The following is a 19,653-nucleotide window of genomic DNA, read 5'->3' as shown; positions in this document are numbered from 1 at the left end:
GGGTTACTTTTTTAAATCTAAAAATTGGTTTGTTTGTTTTTAATCAGAGAAAATCAGGATCCCTGTTGAGGAATTTATTAAACAAAACAGGTCCCAGAACTACCCCCCTGGGGCACTCAAATTGTTAGTGTCTGCCAACTAGATACTGAGACATTGATTACTACAATTTGAACCTGACGATCCAGCCAGTTTTTTATCCACCTTACAGTCCATTTATCTGGACTTCCTTAGCTTGCTTCCAAGAATGTAGTGGGAGACTGTATTAACAGTCTTGCTAAAGTCAAGGTATACCACGTCCACTGCTCTCCCCTCATCCACTGAGCCAGTCATCTCGTCATAGAAGGCAATCAGTGTCAGGCATGACTTGCCCTTCGTGAATCCATGCTGACTGTTCCTAATCACCTTCTTCTCCTCCAGGTGATTAGAAATGGATTCCTTGAGGACCTGCTCCATGATTTTTCTGTGGACTGCAGTGAGGAACTCTGTAGTTCCCCAGATCCTCCTTCTTCCCTTTCTTAAAGATGGGCACTATATTCATCCTCTTCCAATCATCTTGGATCTCTCCCAATCACCACGGGCTTTCAAAGATAATGGCCAGTAGCTCTGCAATGACATCAGTCAACTCCCACAGCACCCTCAGGTGCACCGCGTCCAGCCCTATGGGCTTGTACATGTCCATCTTTTCCAAATAGTCCCTAACCTGTTCTTTCACCAGCATTGGTTACTCACCTCCTCTCCAAACTGTGCTGCCAGGTGCAGTAGTCTGGTAGCTGACCTTGCCTATGAAGACTGAGATGAAAAAAGCATTGAGTACTTCAGCCTTTTCCACATCATCTGCCACTGTGTTGCCTCCTGCATTCAGTAAAGGCTCCACACTTTCCGTGATCTTCCTCTTGTTGCTGACATACTTGTAGAAACCCTTGTTACCCTTCATGTCTGTTGCTAACTGCAACTCCAACTGTGCTTTGGCCTTCCCAATTTCATCCTCTGACATGCTTGTGCCATACTCTTATACTCCTCCCTAGTCATCTGTCCAAGTTTCCACTTTTTGTAAGCTTCCTTTTTGTGTTTTAGTTCACCCAAGCTGGTCTTCTGCCATACTTGCCAGTCTTTATGGGCATCAGGATGATTTGTTCCTCCATAAGGTTTAAAATACAACCAGCTCTCCTGGACTCCTTTCCCCCTCACACTGGACTCCCAGGGGATCCTACCCATCAGTTCCCTGAGGCGAAGTATGCTTTTCTCATGTCCAGGGGCCTTACTCTGCTTCTCTCCTTCCTTCCTTTCCTCAAGATCCTGACATCAATCATCTTGTGGTCACTGCTGCCCAAGTTGCCACCCACTTCTACATTCCCCACCAGTTCTTGCCTGTTTGTGAGCAGCAGGTCAAGAAGAGCATGGCCCCTAGTTGGCCATTCCAACACTTGCACCAGGAAGCTGTTTCCCACACTTTCCAAAAACTTTCTGGATTGCCTGTGCACTGCTGTATTGCCCTCCCAGCAGATGTCAGGGTGATTGAAGTCCTCCCATAAGAACCAGCAACTTTGATTGGAAAACTTCTGCTAGCTGTTTGAAGAAAGCCTCATCCACCTCATCCTCCTGGTCTGGTGGTCTACAGCAGACACCCACAGTGACATCACCATTGTTGCTCTCTCCTCTAACCTGAACCCAGAGACTCTCAATAGGCCTGTCTCCAGTTTCATACTGGACCTGTGAACAATCATACAGCTCTATTACACAAGGCACAACTCTTCCTCCTTTTATCCCATTTATCCCTCCCGAACAGTTTATATCCATCTTTGACAGCGCTCCTGTCATGTGAGCTATCCCACCAAGTCTGTTATTCCAGTCACCTTGTAGGTCTGTGACTGTGCGAGGACTTCCAATTCTTCCTGCTCGTTTCCCAGGCTCTGTGCATTCATGTACAGACACCTGAGGTAACCAGCTGATCACTCTACTTTCTCAGGTCCCCTGTTGCCCTCCCCTGCTTGTGCTTCCTTCAGGTAATCCATTTCCCCACTTACCTCTGGGCTTTTGTCTCCATCCCCCACCAGGTGAGCAAGCCTGTCTGGGAAGATGCTCTCTTCATCAGGTGGATCCCATCTCTTCCTAGCAGTCCTTCTTCTCAGAACAGCATCTCACTGTCAAAGAAGCCAAAACTGTGACATCATCTGTGCGGCCATGCATAGATCTGCAAGATGTCTCTGCCCCTGCTTGGGCCCTTCCCTTTGACCAGAAGGATCAAAGAGAGAATCACCTGAGCCCCTGTCCCCTTCACCCCTGCACCCAGAGCCATGTAGTCACTTTTGAACTGCTCAGGATCACCTCTGGTAGTATCATTGGTGACCACATGGATGAGCAGCATGGGGCAGCAGTAAGAGGGCTGGATAAATCTCCATAATCTTTCTGTGATATCTTGGATACAGGTTCTGGGCAAACAGCAGACATCTTGAGACAACTGGTCAGGCTGGTAGATGGATGCCTCCATCCCCCACAGAAGGGAATCTCCAATCACCATCAACCATCACTTCCTCTTGGTAGCTGTGGTCTCAATCCTCCCAACCTTGGGGATGCCTGGCCTGGCCTCTTCCACTAACAGGACATGCTCCTCCTCTTCTGTTGCTAGGGTTCCATATCTATTCTCTAGGCAAATTGCTTCAGGTGGAGATGAAGACTTCTGCTTGCTTGCAGAGATCACAAGCTTCCAGCCTCCACCTTCTTGGGAGTCCATGTCTTCTTCCTTCTCAAGTTCCACCCCTGGTAGTCCTTCCTTCACAGTCCTAGAGGTCTCCTTCAGCATCAAATCCATGAAGTCCTTGTGGCAGAGGATGCTTCAGAGCCTTGCTACCTCCTCTTGTAGCTCTCCTGCCTGCTCCCTGAAGGACACCAACAGGAGGTACTGCTCACATTGCAGGCACTCCTCTACCTGGCTGTCATGGGAAGAAACCTGCAAGCCATAATCTCCACAGTGCCAAACCACAACCTGGGTGGAAGTCTTGACAGTGAATGGTCCTGCCTGGACAGACACCTCACAGGTGCAAGCAGAAGGAAAGTTGACAGTGGCAGTGGACCTGGCATTGCAACTTCTTCCAGCCATTTCTCTGGGTCTCTTAATCTGCCACCTCTCTCTTTCTGCCCCTCTTTCAAGGCAAACCTCCTTAGCAAACTCCTCTGCTGCTTCTTGGTTCCCAAATGTTCCCTTTTCCCTGTTTCCTCTCAGCAAGCTTACAGTGAAGGAAGGTGAGAGAGCTTCCTGTAAGATCTCACTGAAGTAACTGTAGCACATACTATTAAATAATATTCCTGAAGTTACTTAGTTAAAAGTAGACTGAGAGCAGGTTATTTGTTAAAAAAGTTAACAGCAAACAAAGTTAATTTAATTATTATTAGATATAATTATGCACCTTTTACAGTAATAATGAAAAATTCTAGCATACATGTGCATGCGTGTGTGTGTGCGCACGCGCACGTGCACATATGGTATAATTTTTTCCCCGTAGAAGATCTGCTTAGGAAATGCTTTCAGTAAAATATGTACAGACAAAAGATACCAAAATACTTGGCAATATAAAATTTGTTACCTATTTCACTCTGTCTCTGAGGCTTTCTTGATAAAACAAATGGTAAATCAGTGTTACTGGACAGCAACATTGTGCTAATTTCTGTCTGCCTGCTCCTCCTCTCTTCAGAAATTAATCGGCTAGTGAGTTTTTCACAGTTATAGTGAGAAACAACTGGTTTCATGAATGATATTTTTGCATGTGAATCATGAGATGACAAGCTCTCCAAGGAAAACTCTGGTAAAACCGAACAAGTAGGATCAACCTTTTGTGAGGCAAGAAGTTGCATGGAAGAGGGTCTATAATATTTATTTAATGGGAAGCTAGCAGATCCGCTTGAATTTGAAGTAATACTGAAGTCTCTCAAAATAATTTCATCAGCAGAAAGGTTGTGCACTTTAATCTGGATTGGTATTCGGCTGCTTGAATAAAGACCAGAAGGAGTAATCTCGACTTTTTCAATTGCACTTGTAGTAGTAGCAAGGTCTGGTAAAGAATCATCATGTTCCTGACCTACAATCTCCATATGAGAGGAACCACTGTCTTTCTGAAATGGGAATCTAGCAGACCCACGGTGATCATGTCCAGGAATAGCCAAATCTCTTGTTAAATTTTGGTCAATTTGTTGTGTATCCTTGGACTGTGATTGGGTTTCACCACGGTGGTCTTGATCAGGTAGGAGGTGCATATCCTTGGGGTGGGACCGGGTTTGACCATGGTGATCTCGATTAAGCAGGAGTTGAGTACCTAGGATCTGAAACTGTGCATCTTTGGGATGGGTTTCTGTTCGTCCATGGGAAATTTGATCAAGGAGATGTATATCTTTGGTCTGAGCTTCCTTTTGACCTCTGGAATAATTACTGGAAGGAAAATTTTTGTCTTCATCATTTGTGCTTGTTATTGCTTTAGTCCCATGCTGTGTAGGTATCCTGCCTGGTAAATACCAGAGAAAGCAAAAAGGATACATTTTATAAAGAGGAATACATCAATTCTCTTTTTTTTTTTCAAGAAAAAAAAGTGTGAGATTACACCTGGACAGAGCTTCTCCCAAACTAAGAAAACACAATGTAAGGAAAAAAACCCAGTACTACTGTATTACAAAATGTACTGCTCTATACATTTATCTGACAAATACATTTACACTTTAAACTAAGTCAACAACATAGAAAATCTGTAGTAAGTGTTGTAGAAGTACTGGATAGCAGTATGGTTCTCACAATTTTTTATCAAGTTGGAAGGATGAATTATATTATAGGATGAATGTTATGAGCCATACAGATTAGTGAAAAGATGAATTACTAACATTCTTCTGCATATAAAACTTGGGCTAGTGTCAAGACCCTCCAGTCAAGGATCATCACTCCATTGTGTTAGATGCTGTACGCACATAATGAAAGGCAGTACTTGTCACAAAAAAACATGTAGGGACTTTTTCTGTAAGTGGTCTTCCACAAGCCTCCATTGGAGGCACCTGACTGAAGAACCAGTTTAATGCTGTTTGAAATATAGTCTCAGAATGAGAATATATTATTTTTAATATATGAGAGTATATTACTTTCAATAAGCAAAGTAAACTATTTTCCACTGATGAAACTGATAGATGGCTGGTTTGTTAATTTACCAATAAACAATATTTAAAAATTAGCCAACTGTAAACTGATGTGCTTACAACTTACCGGCTCATTATGGTCCTGTGGAATAAACTCCACCCTATTATATATGGCCCATGCAAGGCTCTATACCACCTTAACTCCATGAAAATTCCACTTGGGAAAAAGGGCTTAGACAGAAGCAGGCATTCAGGAACCTTTTACATCCATAACTAGCATTAAGCATGCTCTGTGCTGGCTTTGAATGGGCTGACCCAGTGGAGGCCAGCTATAATGAACTTTTAAGAGGACACTAGGATATGGGCAGAAAAACCAATTAAATCAGACTAAAAAGAAATATAGGGGGACTTATCCTTCCCAAATATGCACCAGCTGATCCACTGTGGCTATGTTGTTGGTCTGCTTTATCGCACACAGTAGTGGCTGTGGACTTCAACCATAAATTATCACCGTTTAGTCGGGGGAGTCATTATCATTGGTTAGCTTTCACTTACTGTAAAATAAAGCAGACAGGACTAGGAAACAGTTACAATGCATCAGTTTAATGCATGGCAAGTCCCTCATCTTTGCCTTTTAAACTGATGTGATTATTTCTTCACCCATACCTTTATTGCCTGACTATAACTTCAGGGACTTGCTTTACCTTACACATGTACCTGGGTGATTTTGTTTCCTTGTACAGCTGCCTGGCCAGAGCACAGCCTTAATGAGCACACTCAGCAACACAATACAGGCAATACTGATTCTCAAACTGCACCTAAGTGCCAAAAACTGCAGTTATGCAGCTACATGTACACCATTTTTGCACATAAAATTAAATGGGATTTATCCTTTAGGGTCTTAAGTTTCTGTTAACTTAAATGGGGAGGGAGGTCCTTTCACTCCTTACAGATAAAACTGTTCCACACTTGATGAAGCACACTACAGTTATGTCTGCCAAACTGATAAAATTACCATTTCTGGAAAGCTAGATTCTGATCAATGGTTACTTTGCCTTATAAGCATCCATCAGGCATAAATGGTTGCATTTGGTGGTGGATGAAATGATCCTTGAACGTACTTTATTGTATAGCACTTTGCTTTTTGTCAGGGATACTGTATAAGTTATAAATAGCATTCCTCGCTACTCACATGGCTTTTCTTCTAATATAACATTGCAATAGAACTTTGTTTCAGGATAAAGTGTTTGTAAAGTTGAAATATTTTAAATTAGTGAAGCAGAACTATGGCACTGGACCAGAAATATTTAGGTGCATTTTGAATGGTGTCAGAAGGGAATCTTGTTCTGCAGAAACAGATGGAAAATTTTACCAAGAACTTTTATCTAATCCCTTGATGTGCTTTATAATATATGGAAGACAATAACTGCAATATCCCCTTTTTCTTACATTTTAACCTTGGTTCTTTAGCTGGATTTTCCTTCTTGTGTTTTTTTAATAGCATTTTAATTTATTAGTGTTTTTTCAGTTAATGAAATAACAACATACTAATTGGTATAATAATGAATCTGCTATAGGTAACAATGTATTGATAAAAACACAAAAAATAATCAATGCCGTGGAATTTCAGATTAGTTATATAGCTTTTCAAACTGGTTTTGGATTCTCTCCTTAGTATTGGTGTTACTTACTGCTGAGTTTCAGGTTTAATGGTTGTAGCTATACAAACAATTTAACATATTGTTCACACCACAAAAGCTATAGATGAAAAAGGTCTCTTTGGACATCTTTTCCATCCTCCTCCCATGCCAGGGTTGTCTTGTTACAGTATTTTAACAGTGTCCAGCCTAAGACCCCAATATTCACAAGAGGACTGAAAGTGTAGCAGACTTTTGTGGCTGCACAAATTTGACTGCTGTCGATAGGACTGTTTAGGTGTAATGGCTTTCCCACAAGCTCAGTTGCAGGGTCAGGGCCTAGTTTTCAAGGTGTCAAGCAAAGGAGGTCTTGGCTTATTCCTTGAACTCTGACTTCGGTTCAAGTATTAAAACTTTAAGTTATGCTATTGGTTGTTAACTTTCTTTTAAAGTCAGTATTTAATTAATAAATTCCTAGTCATTGTTTAACGTTTTGGGTCCTTCTATTTCATAGATTCATAGATGCTAGGGTCGGAAAGGACCTCAATAGATCATCGAGTCCGACCCCCTGCATAGGCAGGAAAGAATGCTGGGTCTAGATGACCCCAGCTAGATGCATATCCAACCTCCTCATGAAGACCCCCAGGGTAGGGGAGAGCACCACCTCCCTTGGGAGCCCATTCCAGACCTTGGCCACTCGAACTGTGAAGAAGTTCTTCCTAATGTCTAGTCTAAATCTGCTCTCTGCTAGCTTGTGGCCATTATTTCTTGTAACCCCCGGGGGCGCCTTGGTGAATAAAACCTCACCAATTCCCTTCTGTGCCCCTGTGATGAACTTATAGGCAGCCACAAGGTCGCCTCTCAACCTTCTCTTGCGGAGGCTGAAGAGGTCCAGGTGCCCCAGTCTCTCCTCATAGGGCTTGGCCTGCAAGCCCTTAATCATACGAGTGGCCCTTCTCTGGACCCTCTCCAGGTTATCCACATCCCTCTTGAAGTGTGGCACCCAAAACTGCACGCAGTATTCCAACTGTGGTCTGACCAGTGCCCAATAGAGGGGAATTATCATCTCCTTGGATCTGTTCATCATGCGTCTGCTGATGCACGATAAAGTGCCATTAGCTTTTCTGATGGCTTCGTCACATTGCCGATTCATGTTCATCTTGGAGTCCACTAGGACTCCAAGATCCCTTTCTGCTTCCGTTCCACCAAGCAGGTCATTTCCTAGGCAGTAGGTATGCTGGACAATTTTCCTCCCTAGATGCAGCACTTTGCATTTCTCCTTGTTGAACTGCATTCTGTTGTTTTCTGCCCATATGTCCAACCTATCTAGGTCTGCTTGTAGTTGTTCCCTGCGCTCCAGCATGTCCACTTCTCCCCACAGTTTTGTGTCATCTGCAAACTTGGACAGAGTACACTTCACTCCCTCATCCAAGTCGCTGATGAAGACATTAAAGAGTATCGGTCCAAGGACTGAGCCCTGAGGGACTCCACTGCCCACACCCTTCCAGGTCAATACCGACCCATCCGCTATGACTCTCTGAGTGTGACCCTCTAGCCAATTCGCCACCCACCAGACTGTGTAGTCATCTAAGTCACAGCCTCTTAACTTGTTTACCGGTATGGTGTGGGATACCATATCGAAGGCCTTCCTGAAGTCTAAGTGTATGACATCAACCCCTACTCCTGCGTCCAGGCGTTTTGTAACCTGGTCATAATAAGAGACTAGATTAGTCAGGCATGATCTACCTGCTACGAACCCATGCTGGTTTCCCCTCAGCATAATTTGTCCTGCCGGGCTCTTGCAAATGTGAGCCTTGATAATTTTTTCGAAGACTTTGCCTAGGATGGAGGTGAGACTGACTGGCCTATAGTTGCCTGGGTCCTCCTTCCTCCCCTTCTTGAAAATGGGGACCACATTGGCCCTTTTCCAGTCCTCTGGGACCTGGCCCATGCGCCATGAGTGTTCAAATATTACCGCCAGTGGCTGTGCAATGACGTCAGCCAGTGCCTTCAGTACCCTCGGATGGAGCTCATCCAGGCCTGCCGACTTAAAGGCATCCAGTTCCTCCAAATGACTCTGCACCATCTCAGGGTCTACGCATGGCAGTCTGGCGTCCTGCTGCTGCCTCTCTACAATCCCAGTGAGAACCTTGTCCTGCCCCTCACTTAGGAACACTGAGGGAAAGAACTCGTTGAGGAGTTCTGTCCGTCACCAATTGCTTCTGCCCATTTAGTAGGGGTCCTATTCCACCCTGGGCCTTCCTTTTATTCCCTATATATCTAAAAAACAATTTTTTGTTATCCTTTACTTGGGATGCCATCCTCAACTCCATGGTAGCTTTGGGCCGTCTAACTCATGGTAGCTTTGGCCCTCCCTACAAGTGCGAGCAGAGGAGGTATACTCCTCTTTGGTAATCTCTCCCCATTTCCACTTTTTATATGCTCCCCTTTTAGTCTGCAGGCTGCCCTGGATTTCTCTGGTCAGCCAAGGAAGCCTCCTGGCCCCTTTCCCTCTTTTTCCTCGCATCAGGATCGTCTTCCTCTGTGCCCGAAGGATCATTTCCTTAAGGTACACCCACCCTTGCTGGGCCCCCATCTCTTCAAAACTCTTACTCTGCAATGCATCCTTGAATAATCGCCTGAGTTCATTGAAATCAGCTTTCCTAAAGTCTAGCACTTTCACCCTAATAGTTACCTTACCCACTCAACGTCTTATGATGATACATACAAGCATGCAAAAGGTACATATATTTCTGAACTGTGCTGTGCCACTGATTACCAGTATATTTTTTTAACCATAACGTCTCCATTCCTTGAAGAACACTATGACCTATGGCATATATATGCAAGTGTCTGCTTATATAGTTGTAAAGTATAAGGACAGAATCACCCCCCCAAAATCTGTTTTTTCTATCACCTCTGAATCCCAGTTATACCTCCCTGTATTTCCACATATGATCTAAGATCCATCCTGTCTCATCTTTCACAGCACCTTCAGTATCTCATGCTAAATCTTTCCTCTGTCATAAATATTTTTTGGGCAAGCAAATAACAATGTCTTTACAGTCGGCTGGTTCAGGAATTCACTTAGAAGCTGGAACACCTGGGTTACAGTGCTTGTTCCAATAAATATTTCATCACTTTATACAAAGTGGAACAGCTTCAACAGAAGAAATATGCAGAGATCATGTTCCGGGCTATTCACACAGCAATAAACCTGAAACTTCAACTTACCTAACAGAGTAATCTCAGGGGTAAAGTATTCCAGTTGCTATCATTCTGCAAATAATATGGTATTGAACTGAACGTTTAAAGATAAAATTAATCATTTGCTACATATTCCTTTGATATTAATTTCTGAGAATTTGTAGAGTATTTGTTTATATACTATTTACCTTTCTGAGTCTTTTTCCTTGGTATACGCAGCTCAGGTAGCAGCTTTGGAGGTAAAGGTCTACGAAGCAGTTTTGGTTGCTCAAGCATCTTCTGCCTAACAACGCTTCAATTTTCCTCGTGCTAGAGAACTGAAGATAGATCAAAAATTCTACAAGACAAGCAAAAGAGGCATTTATCTCTGCATTTATATGTTGCCTTGCAAAGAACTCTCGAGACAGTACCTGACAGAAAGCACCATAAAACAGTAGAAATGAGTGAAAATGGTAATGTTGTTTACTTAGTTACTAATTTAACATTTTGTTAATTGTCCTTGATGTTTCTGGAAGCTAAAAGGTGTCATTGTAAAAAAAACAAAACAAAAACAAGCAGTTCTAGAAATATGATTTCAGAACACTCAATTAGAGAAAGACTTACAAAACCTTTATTATGAAAAAGTGAGACTGTTTGGGTTTTCGTCTAAGAAACAAGAAGAAGAAAAGGAACTTTCCTATTTTGCTGAGTGAAACATTCTGAAAATTTACAAAAACCAACTTTTCTTATTATGGGTGAATTTAATAACAATTTCATTTTAAATGAGCATTTCTTAATCCCCTAGATAATGGTGAATTCTTCTGTTCCATAAAGAAGCTGTACACATATGCATTAAACGCCAAGCTCCCCTCTGGTTTCTTATCTGCTTCTATATGTGTTCATTAAAATTAGTTTTAATCCATATAAACCCTGTTTTGTTAAGATGCATCAACATTTTCTTATGAATGCTTCAAAACAGGAAGTCCTCTTTCTAAAAAGCAGCAGAGCTGTGCAGAATTTTGTCAATGAAACTTCAAACTTATCTCCATCCAACCCAACGTACGTTAGTGCCAATAACATGTACATCACTGTACAGAGCACTCACACACACAAGTAACCTCTTTCCTGAGGAATTTACAACCTAAATGACGCATGGAAAATGCAATGCACAAGTTGATTTTAAATGTAAGCTAAGCATTGGGTGCAAGGTGATAAAGATTCACAGATAAAAGAAATTTAGGATCAAGTGAAACTCAGCTAACTTGTTTTTAAATCATAGAAAAAATATATGATTTATTGTGAAATTAGGAGCAACTTGATAGAAGTTATCTTGAGTGTTCAAACTGTGGTTTGGTCTACATTTTGTTCAACTAAGGCATTTTGTTCAACCAGTTTAGCTAAACTAGTGCAACTAGAAGTGTGGACACACCCTCAATATAGAATATGGAGTGTCCTAACACATGTAGGCTGTAACTTGAGGATGTACACTGGAACTGAACATGAGTTCCCTATGCAATACTGTAGTTAAAAGGGTGAACCTAACCCTTGAGTGTACAAACAAGGGAATACCAAGTGAGAATCAGGAGGTACCTGGAATAAGTAAGACCTTTGGAGGAATACTGTGTTCAGCTGTGGTGTTTAGTTCACAGAGAAGAGATTTCTGACAGTACAGTTCTTTAACATAACAGAAAAAACCCATAATAAAATCCACTGCTTAGAAGCTGAAGCTAGACAAATTCAAGCTAGAAATAATATGTAAATATTTAGAAGGGAATGGAGACGGTGGTATCTCAATCACCTAAAGACTTTAAATCAAGACTTGATGCCTTTCTAAATGATATATTATAAACAAAGGCATACCAGAAGATTTTTGTATTCGTGTCCCTTATCCTCACCTCTACCTTCACCCTTTCATGTGATCATTCCCCAGCAGGGCATGTCCCTCTTTTCTCTCAGGGCAGAGCAAATTAGCCTTACTGCAGCATTGCTAGCTCCCGAACTAGAAAGAATGTAACAGTGTCAGTTGTCACACAACTGCCTGTATGCCTCAGACAATGCCTTACACTTATATAACTATACTTTCAGGCACTAGCCTGACTGTGCCCCTTGTTTTCTTGTGCTCTGTGCAGCCTGCACCACTCATGCTGCCTGCTGTATGGCTCTGGCTAGTGCAGAGAAAGTATGGACCTGCCAGAAAAATTACAGGGTGAGGATTCATGGCCTGTGTTACAAAAGGGGTCAAGAGAAATGAGCAGAATAGTTCCCATGAGCACTTGAAACAAAAGTCAATCATATATATATGAACGTGTGCAACGTAAAAATGCAAATCTGATGCAGCTCAAGTAGAAGTCCTCTTGATGTTACATATAGTTCTGTCACTCACTCTAAGTCACCTTAAAAAAATTGCAACAAAGTCTCATGTGCTTTGAAGGTTTTTCATTAAACTCTTTCCTGACTAAGAATTGTTATTTCTATTATCATAACTCCTAGGAGAAGCAATCACAGGACAGGATCCCACTATGCTAGTATTTGTGCAGACACAAATGATGTGAGTTTGCACTATAAGTGTAGGAGGCAAGAGCTAGGTATAGATCAGTGGTTCTCACTCCAGGGATGCCAAGAACCCCCTTCAAGAGTCCCATGGTGGCAACTGGGTAGAGCTGCTCCACATCCTTCCTTTGGGCTCTTTGATCAGTCTAAAGCAGACAAGGGCTGGCTTGGCTGTAGTTCTTCCCAGTGCAGACTCTTCCATGCTCCTCCCAGGAGCAGAGGTGCATAGGACAGTTCCACCCACATGCTTATGTTTCCAGGAGGGGCATCGCAGGGGAAGGGTAGAAAAAGCTATACAGCAGGAGGCAGCTCCAGCCTGCTTTAGGCTGATTAGAGCAGTGGTTCTCAATCTTTTTGTACCAGGATCCATTTGCAAACATTGATGGCCAGTCCTGACCCACTAAATAGCTGAAGTAGAAAACAGCCCCCTGGCCCTGCCAGTGCAATGAGGACATCAGTGAGGTAACCTTGAAGTTGCTTAATGGGAGTTCCTCCAAAGTAATAGTGCTAGCATGGGGGGAAATATGAAGATTGTAGTCTGAAAATTTAAAAAGCAAATGATGGCATCACAGGCCAACCAGAAACAGGATTAAAGATCTCAATGGTGATGAAGAGATGAAAGGTTGTGTAAGAACAGGCTGTGAATGACACTGAAAGTAAAACTTCCAGCTTATCTTCCATGCAATCCAGAAAAGTGAATCAGTAAAGGGATTTAAAGAGGGGTAACATGTCAAAGTGACATGCTAGCAAAAATGACTTTTGCAAGTGCGTTCTGTATGGATCTGAGTGGATCTAAGTTGTGTTTGTCATGGCCAGGGCAAAAGAAATTTTAGTGATGCATGAAGATGACAGTTTTAGCTGTATGGAAATGCAGGAGTACACTGGAAATGCCATGTCTTAAGAGATGTTATGTAGAAATAAAGTTAGACAAGGGCTGAACACAAGGACCTAGAGCAGTGATTCTAAGCCAGGTTGCTGGGGCACCCCAGGATACCACCAGATCTTCTGAAGGGTTCCATGAAGTGTGAGATGAATGAGGGTTAGGAGATAAACAGATGAACTAAGCAGATAAGCACAGGCTCAGGCTTATACCAACATGGCTGATCCCCCATCCCCACTGCCAGGCACCTTTGCAAGGAAGTAAGTACTGTAATCTATATATTAGCTTTTGAAATAGGGTGTCACTCAATTCACAAAAGTTATGGAGGAGTGCCTCAAGTCCAGTTAGGCATGCCTCAAGTCCACAAAAGATTGACAGAAGTCAGAGTTAAAAATGACACTGGCCTGAGTGGGAGGCAGGACAATGGTGTAATCCCAAAAGATTTTAGTTGCATTTGTGGATGACTTTCCAGCCTAGGAAAAAAACAAGACACCTGAAGCACAGAGCCCTGCAACTCCCGCTCCCCTCCATTCACAGAAAGATGAAGGGAGTATTAAACAGATTTGCTAAAGTAGGGGTGACTAATCTGTGGCACAGGCAGCCTGTGTGTGTGGCACACACCAGACCATGGAGGAGGAAGCCAGCACAGTGACAAGCAGGGCAGGAAGCAGAAAACAGAGCAGCAGATGATGCAGGGAATACAGGGTAGGAAGGAGAAAGCAGAGCAGCAAATCCAGCAGTGGAAAGGGATCAGGGTGGCATTTGGAGAGGGTGTAGGACTAATCTGTGGCACACCTGCCAAAAAAGGTTGGCTCCCACTGCTCTAAAGAACAGGCTGAGGGTACGAGTGAAAGTACAAGAAAGGCAACCAGGACTGTAGACATGGACTTTAACTATGTTGGAGAGGTAGAGTTGTTTAGGTAGACAGGTGGCTGAAGTGAAGGGGGAGAAAAGGAATCTGTATTTAGCCTGCGCAAGAGGTTTCTGCTGAAGATTACATATAATCTCATTGGCAATATATTTTACTACACACACACACACACACATATATGTATGTACACTGCCAATGAGATTTTTATATATATTATACACACACACATGAACTCACATACATACATGTATGTAATATACACATAATATGGTGTTCATAAATATATAGTGGCAACTATGAATAAATATATAGTGGCAATAATATATATATATATATATATATATATATATATATATATAAAATAATCTCATTGGCAATGTATTTTATAAATGTATACACACACATTGCCAATGAGATTATTAGACAGACAGACAGATATTGCCAATGACATTATTTTGTACATTGTGTTATATTTCTGCCTAAACAACTCTACTTCTCCCACATAGTTAAAGTCTGTTTCTGCAGACCTAGCTACACACATCTGTATAGACACACATACTGCGAATGAAATACACACACCCACCCACACCTCCCAGGGCGCTCCCCGCACACTTGTGCCTCCGCGACAGCAGAGAGGACCCGGCCCCGCCCACCGCCCCCACGGCCCCTCGCACGGGTCTCGCCCTCGGCGGGGGGCGCGGTGCTCACCTCATCCCGCGACTCCCGGCGCACGGGCTTTAGAGACCCGCCTAAGGGAATCTCCCCCGTCGCCCCGGACAGATGGTAGGTGCCGGCCCCGCGCGGGCTCGCTCTCGGACTCAGCCTCCGCGTCAGGGACGGCCCCACCCCTCACAGCAGTCCCTGGAGACCAACCCTGGCAACCCTCTCCGGGAGCCTCGTTCTGGCTGCGCCTCCTCCTCCCCTCCCGGGGGGGGGGGCACTGGCGCATGCGCAGCGGGGCCAGCCCAGCGTGGTGCAGCCGGGCGCTGTCAGGTGCCGGCTCGGCCGGCGGGGCCCGGGAGCCGGTTCCCAGCGCTGCTCGCACTGCCCCGCTTCTCCGCGCCCTTGGCTAGCTCCTGGTTGGGGGGATGATGGCGCCCCTTCCCCGGGGCTGCATGTGCGAGCGGGCTGGTCCTCGCCCGCTTCATCCCCGCTCTTCCCCGGGGGTCTGCTTCGCCCTTTGCCTCCTCTTGCCACTGCTGCTGCTCTTCCTGCCCCCCGGGGAGCTGTCCCAGCCTTGGCCCTTGGGGCCTCCCAGCATCACCCCAGGGGCTGCCTCCGCCTGCCAAGCAGAGACCTTGCCGAGCTGGCTGCTGGCCCTGGGGGGAGCCGGGGCTCCTGCACTGACACTTTCCTCCTCTTTCCCTTTCAGTGCAGCTTTCCCATGTCCGGCTGTCTGCCTCCCAGGAAAAACACCCGCTGGCTTGAGGAGGGTGCCGGTAGAGTGGAGCAAACCGTGAGTGTTGCCACCTCTCTGTCCTGATGCTTTGGGGTCGTGTTGGTTCCTCGGGGGGTGTCATCTTTGGTGTCTCTTCAGCTGGTCTAAAGCTTTGCCTTTTACTGAAAGGTTTCTCTGACAGGGCAGGGTTAGACCAGTTGCCATTGTGGGTCATAGACAAAAGCAGCTAGAAGGGATCTCCAGAGGTCATCCATCTAGTCCAGTGGTTTACTATTGCGGACCCCTAGAAAAGGTCAAATGAAGGTGCAGACCTCTTTGAATTGTAAGTGTGGGTATTCACGTGGTTTTGATTCATCATAGTCATCTTTCACAGGCCCCTTAGACACAGTCTGCAGACCCCCAGGGGTCTGCGGAGCACAGGTTGAAAACCACTGATCTAGTCCAACCCCCTGCCTGAGGTAGGATAAATAAATTAAGTGACTTGAATCAAGGAGCAGGATAATGAGACAGGATAACAAATCAAGAGACATGCTAATTCTGCTCTAATTGCACAATTGGCCCATGGAGCTACACATTCTGGAAATGCCTGACTTTTATATTGCATATCTATTATATTTTAACAAGAGCTCTTAGCTTATACATTTTTCTCTATTTTTGTTTGACCCCAAAGCAGTTTGTGGTTCCAAGCTTGGTCTTTACTCCTGTCGTTGGCGTCGTGCACACTGAACAGCAGCAGGCAGAGAGCTGGCCTTAGGTGTGATTTGGTGGGGAAGAAATTGGAGAAACTGCAGCAAACTTAGCTGAGTTGCATTCATTTAAGCTTGATGCATTGTCTTGTAGCCACAACAGAAGCTACTGTATACAGTGGCACTGATTGTATTTAAATGCAGGTTCAGATTTCATAGCGCCTTTCACTCCCGCATTGAGTGAAACCTCCTTCACATAGTATCTGATTCCAGGTACGGGCCCAATACTGCAGTCCTTGCTTGGGCAAAATACTTATTGACTGACTGCATAGACACCGTAAAAAACTTTGCTGTCAGGCTGTTTACAAGTTGGGGAGGAAGCAGTGGGTAGAAGATGAGAGGGCAAGCAAAGACCGAGTTGTTTGTAATATCTCTGTTAGATGACAACTCAGTTCAGTTCTGGACAAGCAGGCAGTCCGTTGCACGACTGATGATCAATGTCATTTTCTTTTTCAAAGAAGGTGTGTTCAATACATTGGTCCTTCTAGTCCTTTTTGCAGCTATCCTTTTAGAGGATTGTGTTAAAGAAAACATTTTTCTATCTGTAATAGTTTTAAGAACTGCTGAAGGTCATTTCCTTTGACTCATTATGGAAATGAAGAAACTATTTTGTATGTGGCAGACTGATGTGCTGTTTGTCCCCTATCTGCAAGGGTAATGTTTTCCAGCTACACTGTCATCAAATCGATTGTCCTGTATTGTGTTTACTTGTGCTATTTTCATGTACAAATTCCATTATGTGGAAAATTATAGATTGGGGACAGGAAGCAAGGGAGACGCTTTATAGTTCTGTTTAATGCAAAAGAAAACATACAGATAAAGCCAAAGGTATGATGGTTAGATAAATAATACAAAGAACAGATTTTTTACATAATCCCAATGGCTTTATGACGCTGAGCTTACTATGTTGCTGTTGTGTTTTGTGATGTGAAATCCCAAGCAGTGGTGTTATAAGAATCATGTTCTCACATAGTTTCACACTACAGCAATGAACTCTAGAGGAGATTGTAAGCTCTTCTGGACAGGAATCGCATTCAGTACTGTATTTGTACAGCACCTAACACAACAGAACTGTCATACCCATTAAGGTATTAAGGTGTAATTCTGTAAACTCTCACTGAAAAATGTAGTTCTTTTTTTTTATATAAGCATTAAGCTCAATCAGTAAGGACTATTTGCATAAGCACTATTATTCATAGGATGAAGTGTTTAAAGGATGGGACATTATATCGTTTTGAGAAAAGGAGGTTATTATATTAAATACTAGCAGTATTATTAGACTACCAACTCTTTAGGAAGCTAAAACCAAATTACAGACTTGATCCTGCATAACTTAGTTACAGGCCGCATCTACATGTTCATTAATGCTTAATGAAGTACTAAGTAAATGAAGAACTTAGTACTTGCTTAATGAAGTACTAAGTAAATGCAAGTAATTATAGTTAGTATGCAGTAGCGCTGGCAAATGCTCTTTTAGTGATGCTACTGCGCAGTGGCCTGTCCGTGCTATTAGGCTACTGCGCATTAAGTGTCTTGTGTAGACGCGGCCACAGAGTACAGGGTCAGGCTTCATATGTTAAGGCCCTGATGCTGCAGTGATAATTTTGCCCCACAGAAATCAGTGGGAAAACTCCTAAAAGCTTCAGTGGAACCATTATTTCACTTTTGGTATGTACCCAAGTAAAGGGAACCTTGTGCCTAAGTTTATTTTTTCAGGGCCTATACTTTCCCATTCAGCCTAAAAAGAAGGGACAAGTAACTATGTTTAAAAACCCCACACTTTCATGATTTTTAAAGGAATTCTCTTTCTTTAAAGAAAGCCTAGTTCAAGTTTCCTGTTTATATGTATTATTAAAATCACACAGCATGGATAGGAGCCAAGAGCGTAGCTTCTAGTCATGGCAAAGTTGGTAACTAGTGGTATAAGGGAGCTGAAAGAAGCTATAGGACCTAGATCCTCAAGGGTTTTCAGGCCTCTAAATGCTGTGCAACTTCAATAGGAAAGGTGGTTCAATTGTACTGTAACACTTCTGCAATATTAGCAAGATGTATAACTGTATGAGAAGGTCAGTAACTGTGCCCCACAAGCATGATGTTCTTATAAATGTATATGTTACATAGTTTATTCAAGAACTAAGACTTGCCGCCAGCACTCTTTTCATAGTGCAATATTACAGAATAGTTTTTTACCTTATAATCTCCTGAGTATTACCTCTCCTTCTGCCCGCACATCTTCCCTGCTGTTCTTTTTTCCCTTTTCTGAAAGCAGTGTTCATGTCTTTTTTCCATAAGTATTTTGAGATGCCCAGTATACCTTCAGGCATTAAAACAAATAATAAGTAATAAGACAAGTTATTAGAAAGTGATACAGTATTATTCAAAGATAAATTATATATACCTTGTAAATCCTGGGATTGGTTTTCAGAATGTATGGTATTTACGAAATTGTAAGCCCATTTATGAAAGGTCACAACTTCATGACAACCACATCTGGAGCCTGACATGGGAGTTTAATGTCTTTTTTTTTTTTTTTTTAACCATTCGGTCCAAGAAAGATACCAGCTCCTTCCCCTTTAATGTTGTTAGGGCCGAATCCTGTCCTCTTTGCAGCTACAGAGAAGGCTAGATTTGGCATTGGAAATGGAAAAGTTCAATTTTACCAATAAAAAAAGTAGCGGGATAGCTGGGGCGGGGGAGGGTTTCCAAGTGATCATGCAAGGGGCAGGCAGGGCTAGGCACTCTGCAAGGGGTCACAGTGCCTCTCCAGTTTGTAGGTGAGAATTTGTCTCATCACACTGCCCAGGTACTCAGGCCCAGGTACTCAGACCAGCATCAGGGTTTTGACATTTAATATACGAGTTACATTAATTTCTTCAAAAGTAAAATTAGTAGAAGACAGTTAATACATTTGATTTGCTCTTTTGGGATGTATCTAATTTATGTTTTTAATCTGGATTTGGTGTGATCATACTTATACTTGCTTTTTAAATGGGGCCATTATTTTAAACAAACATTTAACAAACGTTTCCTAATAAATGTTATTTGTAGCATTATATTATTACTTTGTTGTTCCTTTTTATGATCAAGGCTTTACTATTTAATCTATCTTTCCTGTTGTGATTTTTTTTCAGTGGGAAGGTTATTGTGCTTTAAATGTACCCTCTTGACAGTTAATGTTTCAAGAAATTACTGCAGTAGATGTTTCTGTATTTTTTCCCCCGTTGCTCACAGTAAAAAGTGAATGCCATATGAAAATCACAGCATCTGCTAAAGCT

General features: G+C 43.0%; 2 protein-coding genes across 4 annotated transcripts in view; one reads left to right on the top strand and one right to left on the bottom strand.

Annotated features, from left to right (window-relative positions):
* LRRC63 (leucine rich repeat containing 63) overlaps positions 1-15,176 on the bottom strand; it is a 40,451-nt gene extending 25,275 nt beyond the window's left edge. Inside the window, exons 1-3 of one of the 3 annotated variants that reach the window (XM_019500488.2) lie at positions 14,942-15,176; positions 10,142-10,290; positions 3,582-4,493 (exon numbers count right to left, since the gene is read on the bottom strand). In XM_019500488.2, coding sequence (XP_019356033.2) covers positions 3,582-4,493; positions 10,142-10,229 — 1,000 coding nt within the window. In that variant the 5' untranslated portion in view covers positions 10,230-10,290; positions 14,942-15,176. The remainder of the gene's footprint in view (positions 1-3,581; positions 4,494-10,141; positions 10,291-14,941) is intronic. The other 2 variants (XM_019500490.2, XM_014608338.3) reach the window with 2 other exon arrangements.
* Positions 15,177-15,268: 92 nt separating this feature from the next.
* Positions 15,269-19,653, top strand: part of LCP1 (lymphocyte cytosolic protein 1) — an 81,054-nt gene continuing 76,669 nt past the window's right edge. Inside the window, exon 1 of the mRNA XM_019500492.2 lies at positions 15,269-15,689. The gene's annotated coding sequence lies outside the window, so the exon portion shown is untranslated. The remainder of the gene's footprint in view (positions 15,690-19,653) is intronic.

The sequence above is a fragment of the Alligator mississippiensis genome, chromosome 1, assembly GCF_030867095.1.
Source record: "Alligator mississippiensis isolate rAllMis1 chromosome 1, rAllMis1, whole genome shotgun sequence".
Classification (NCBI taxonomy): Eukaryota; Metazoa; Chordata; order Crocodylia; family Alligatoridae; genus Alligator; species Alligator mississippiensis.
This window is presented reverse-complemented; position numbering and strand designations above follow the sequence as displayed.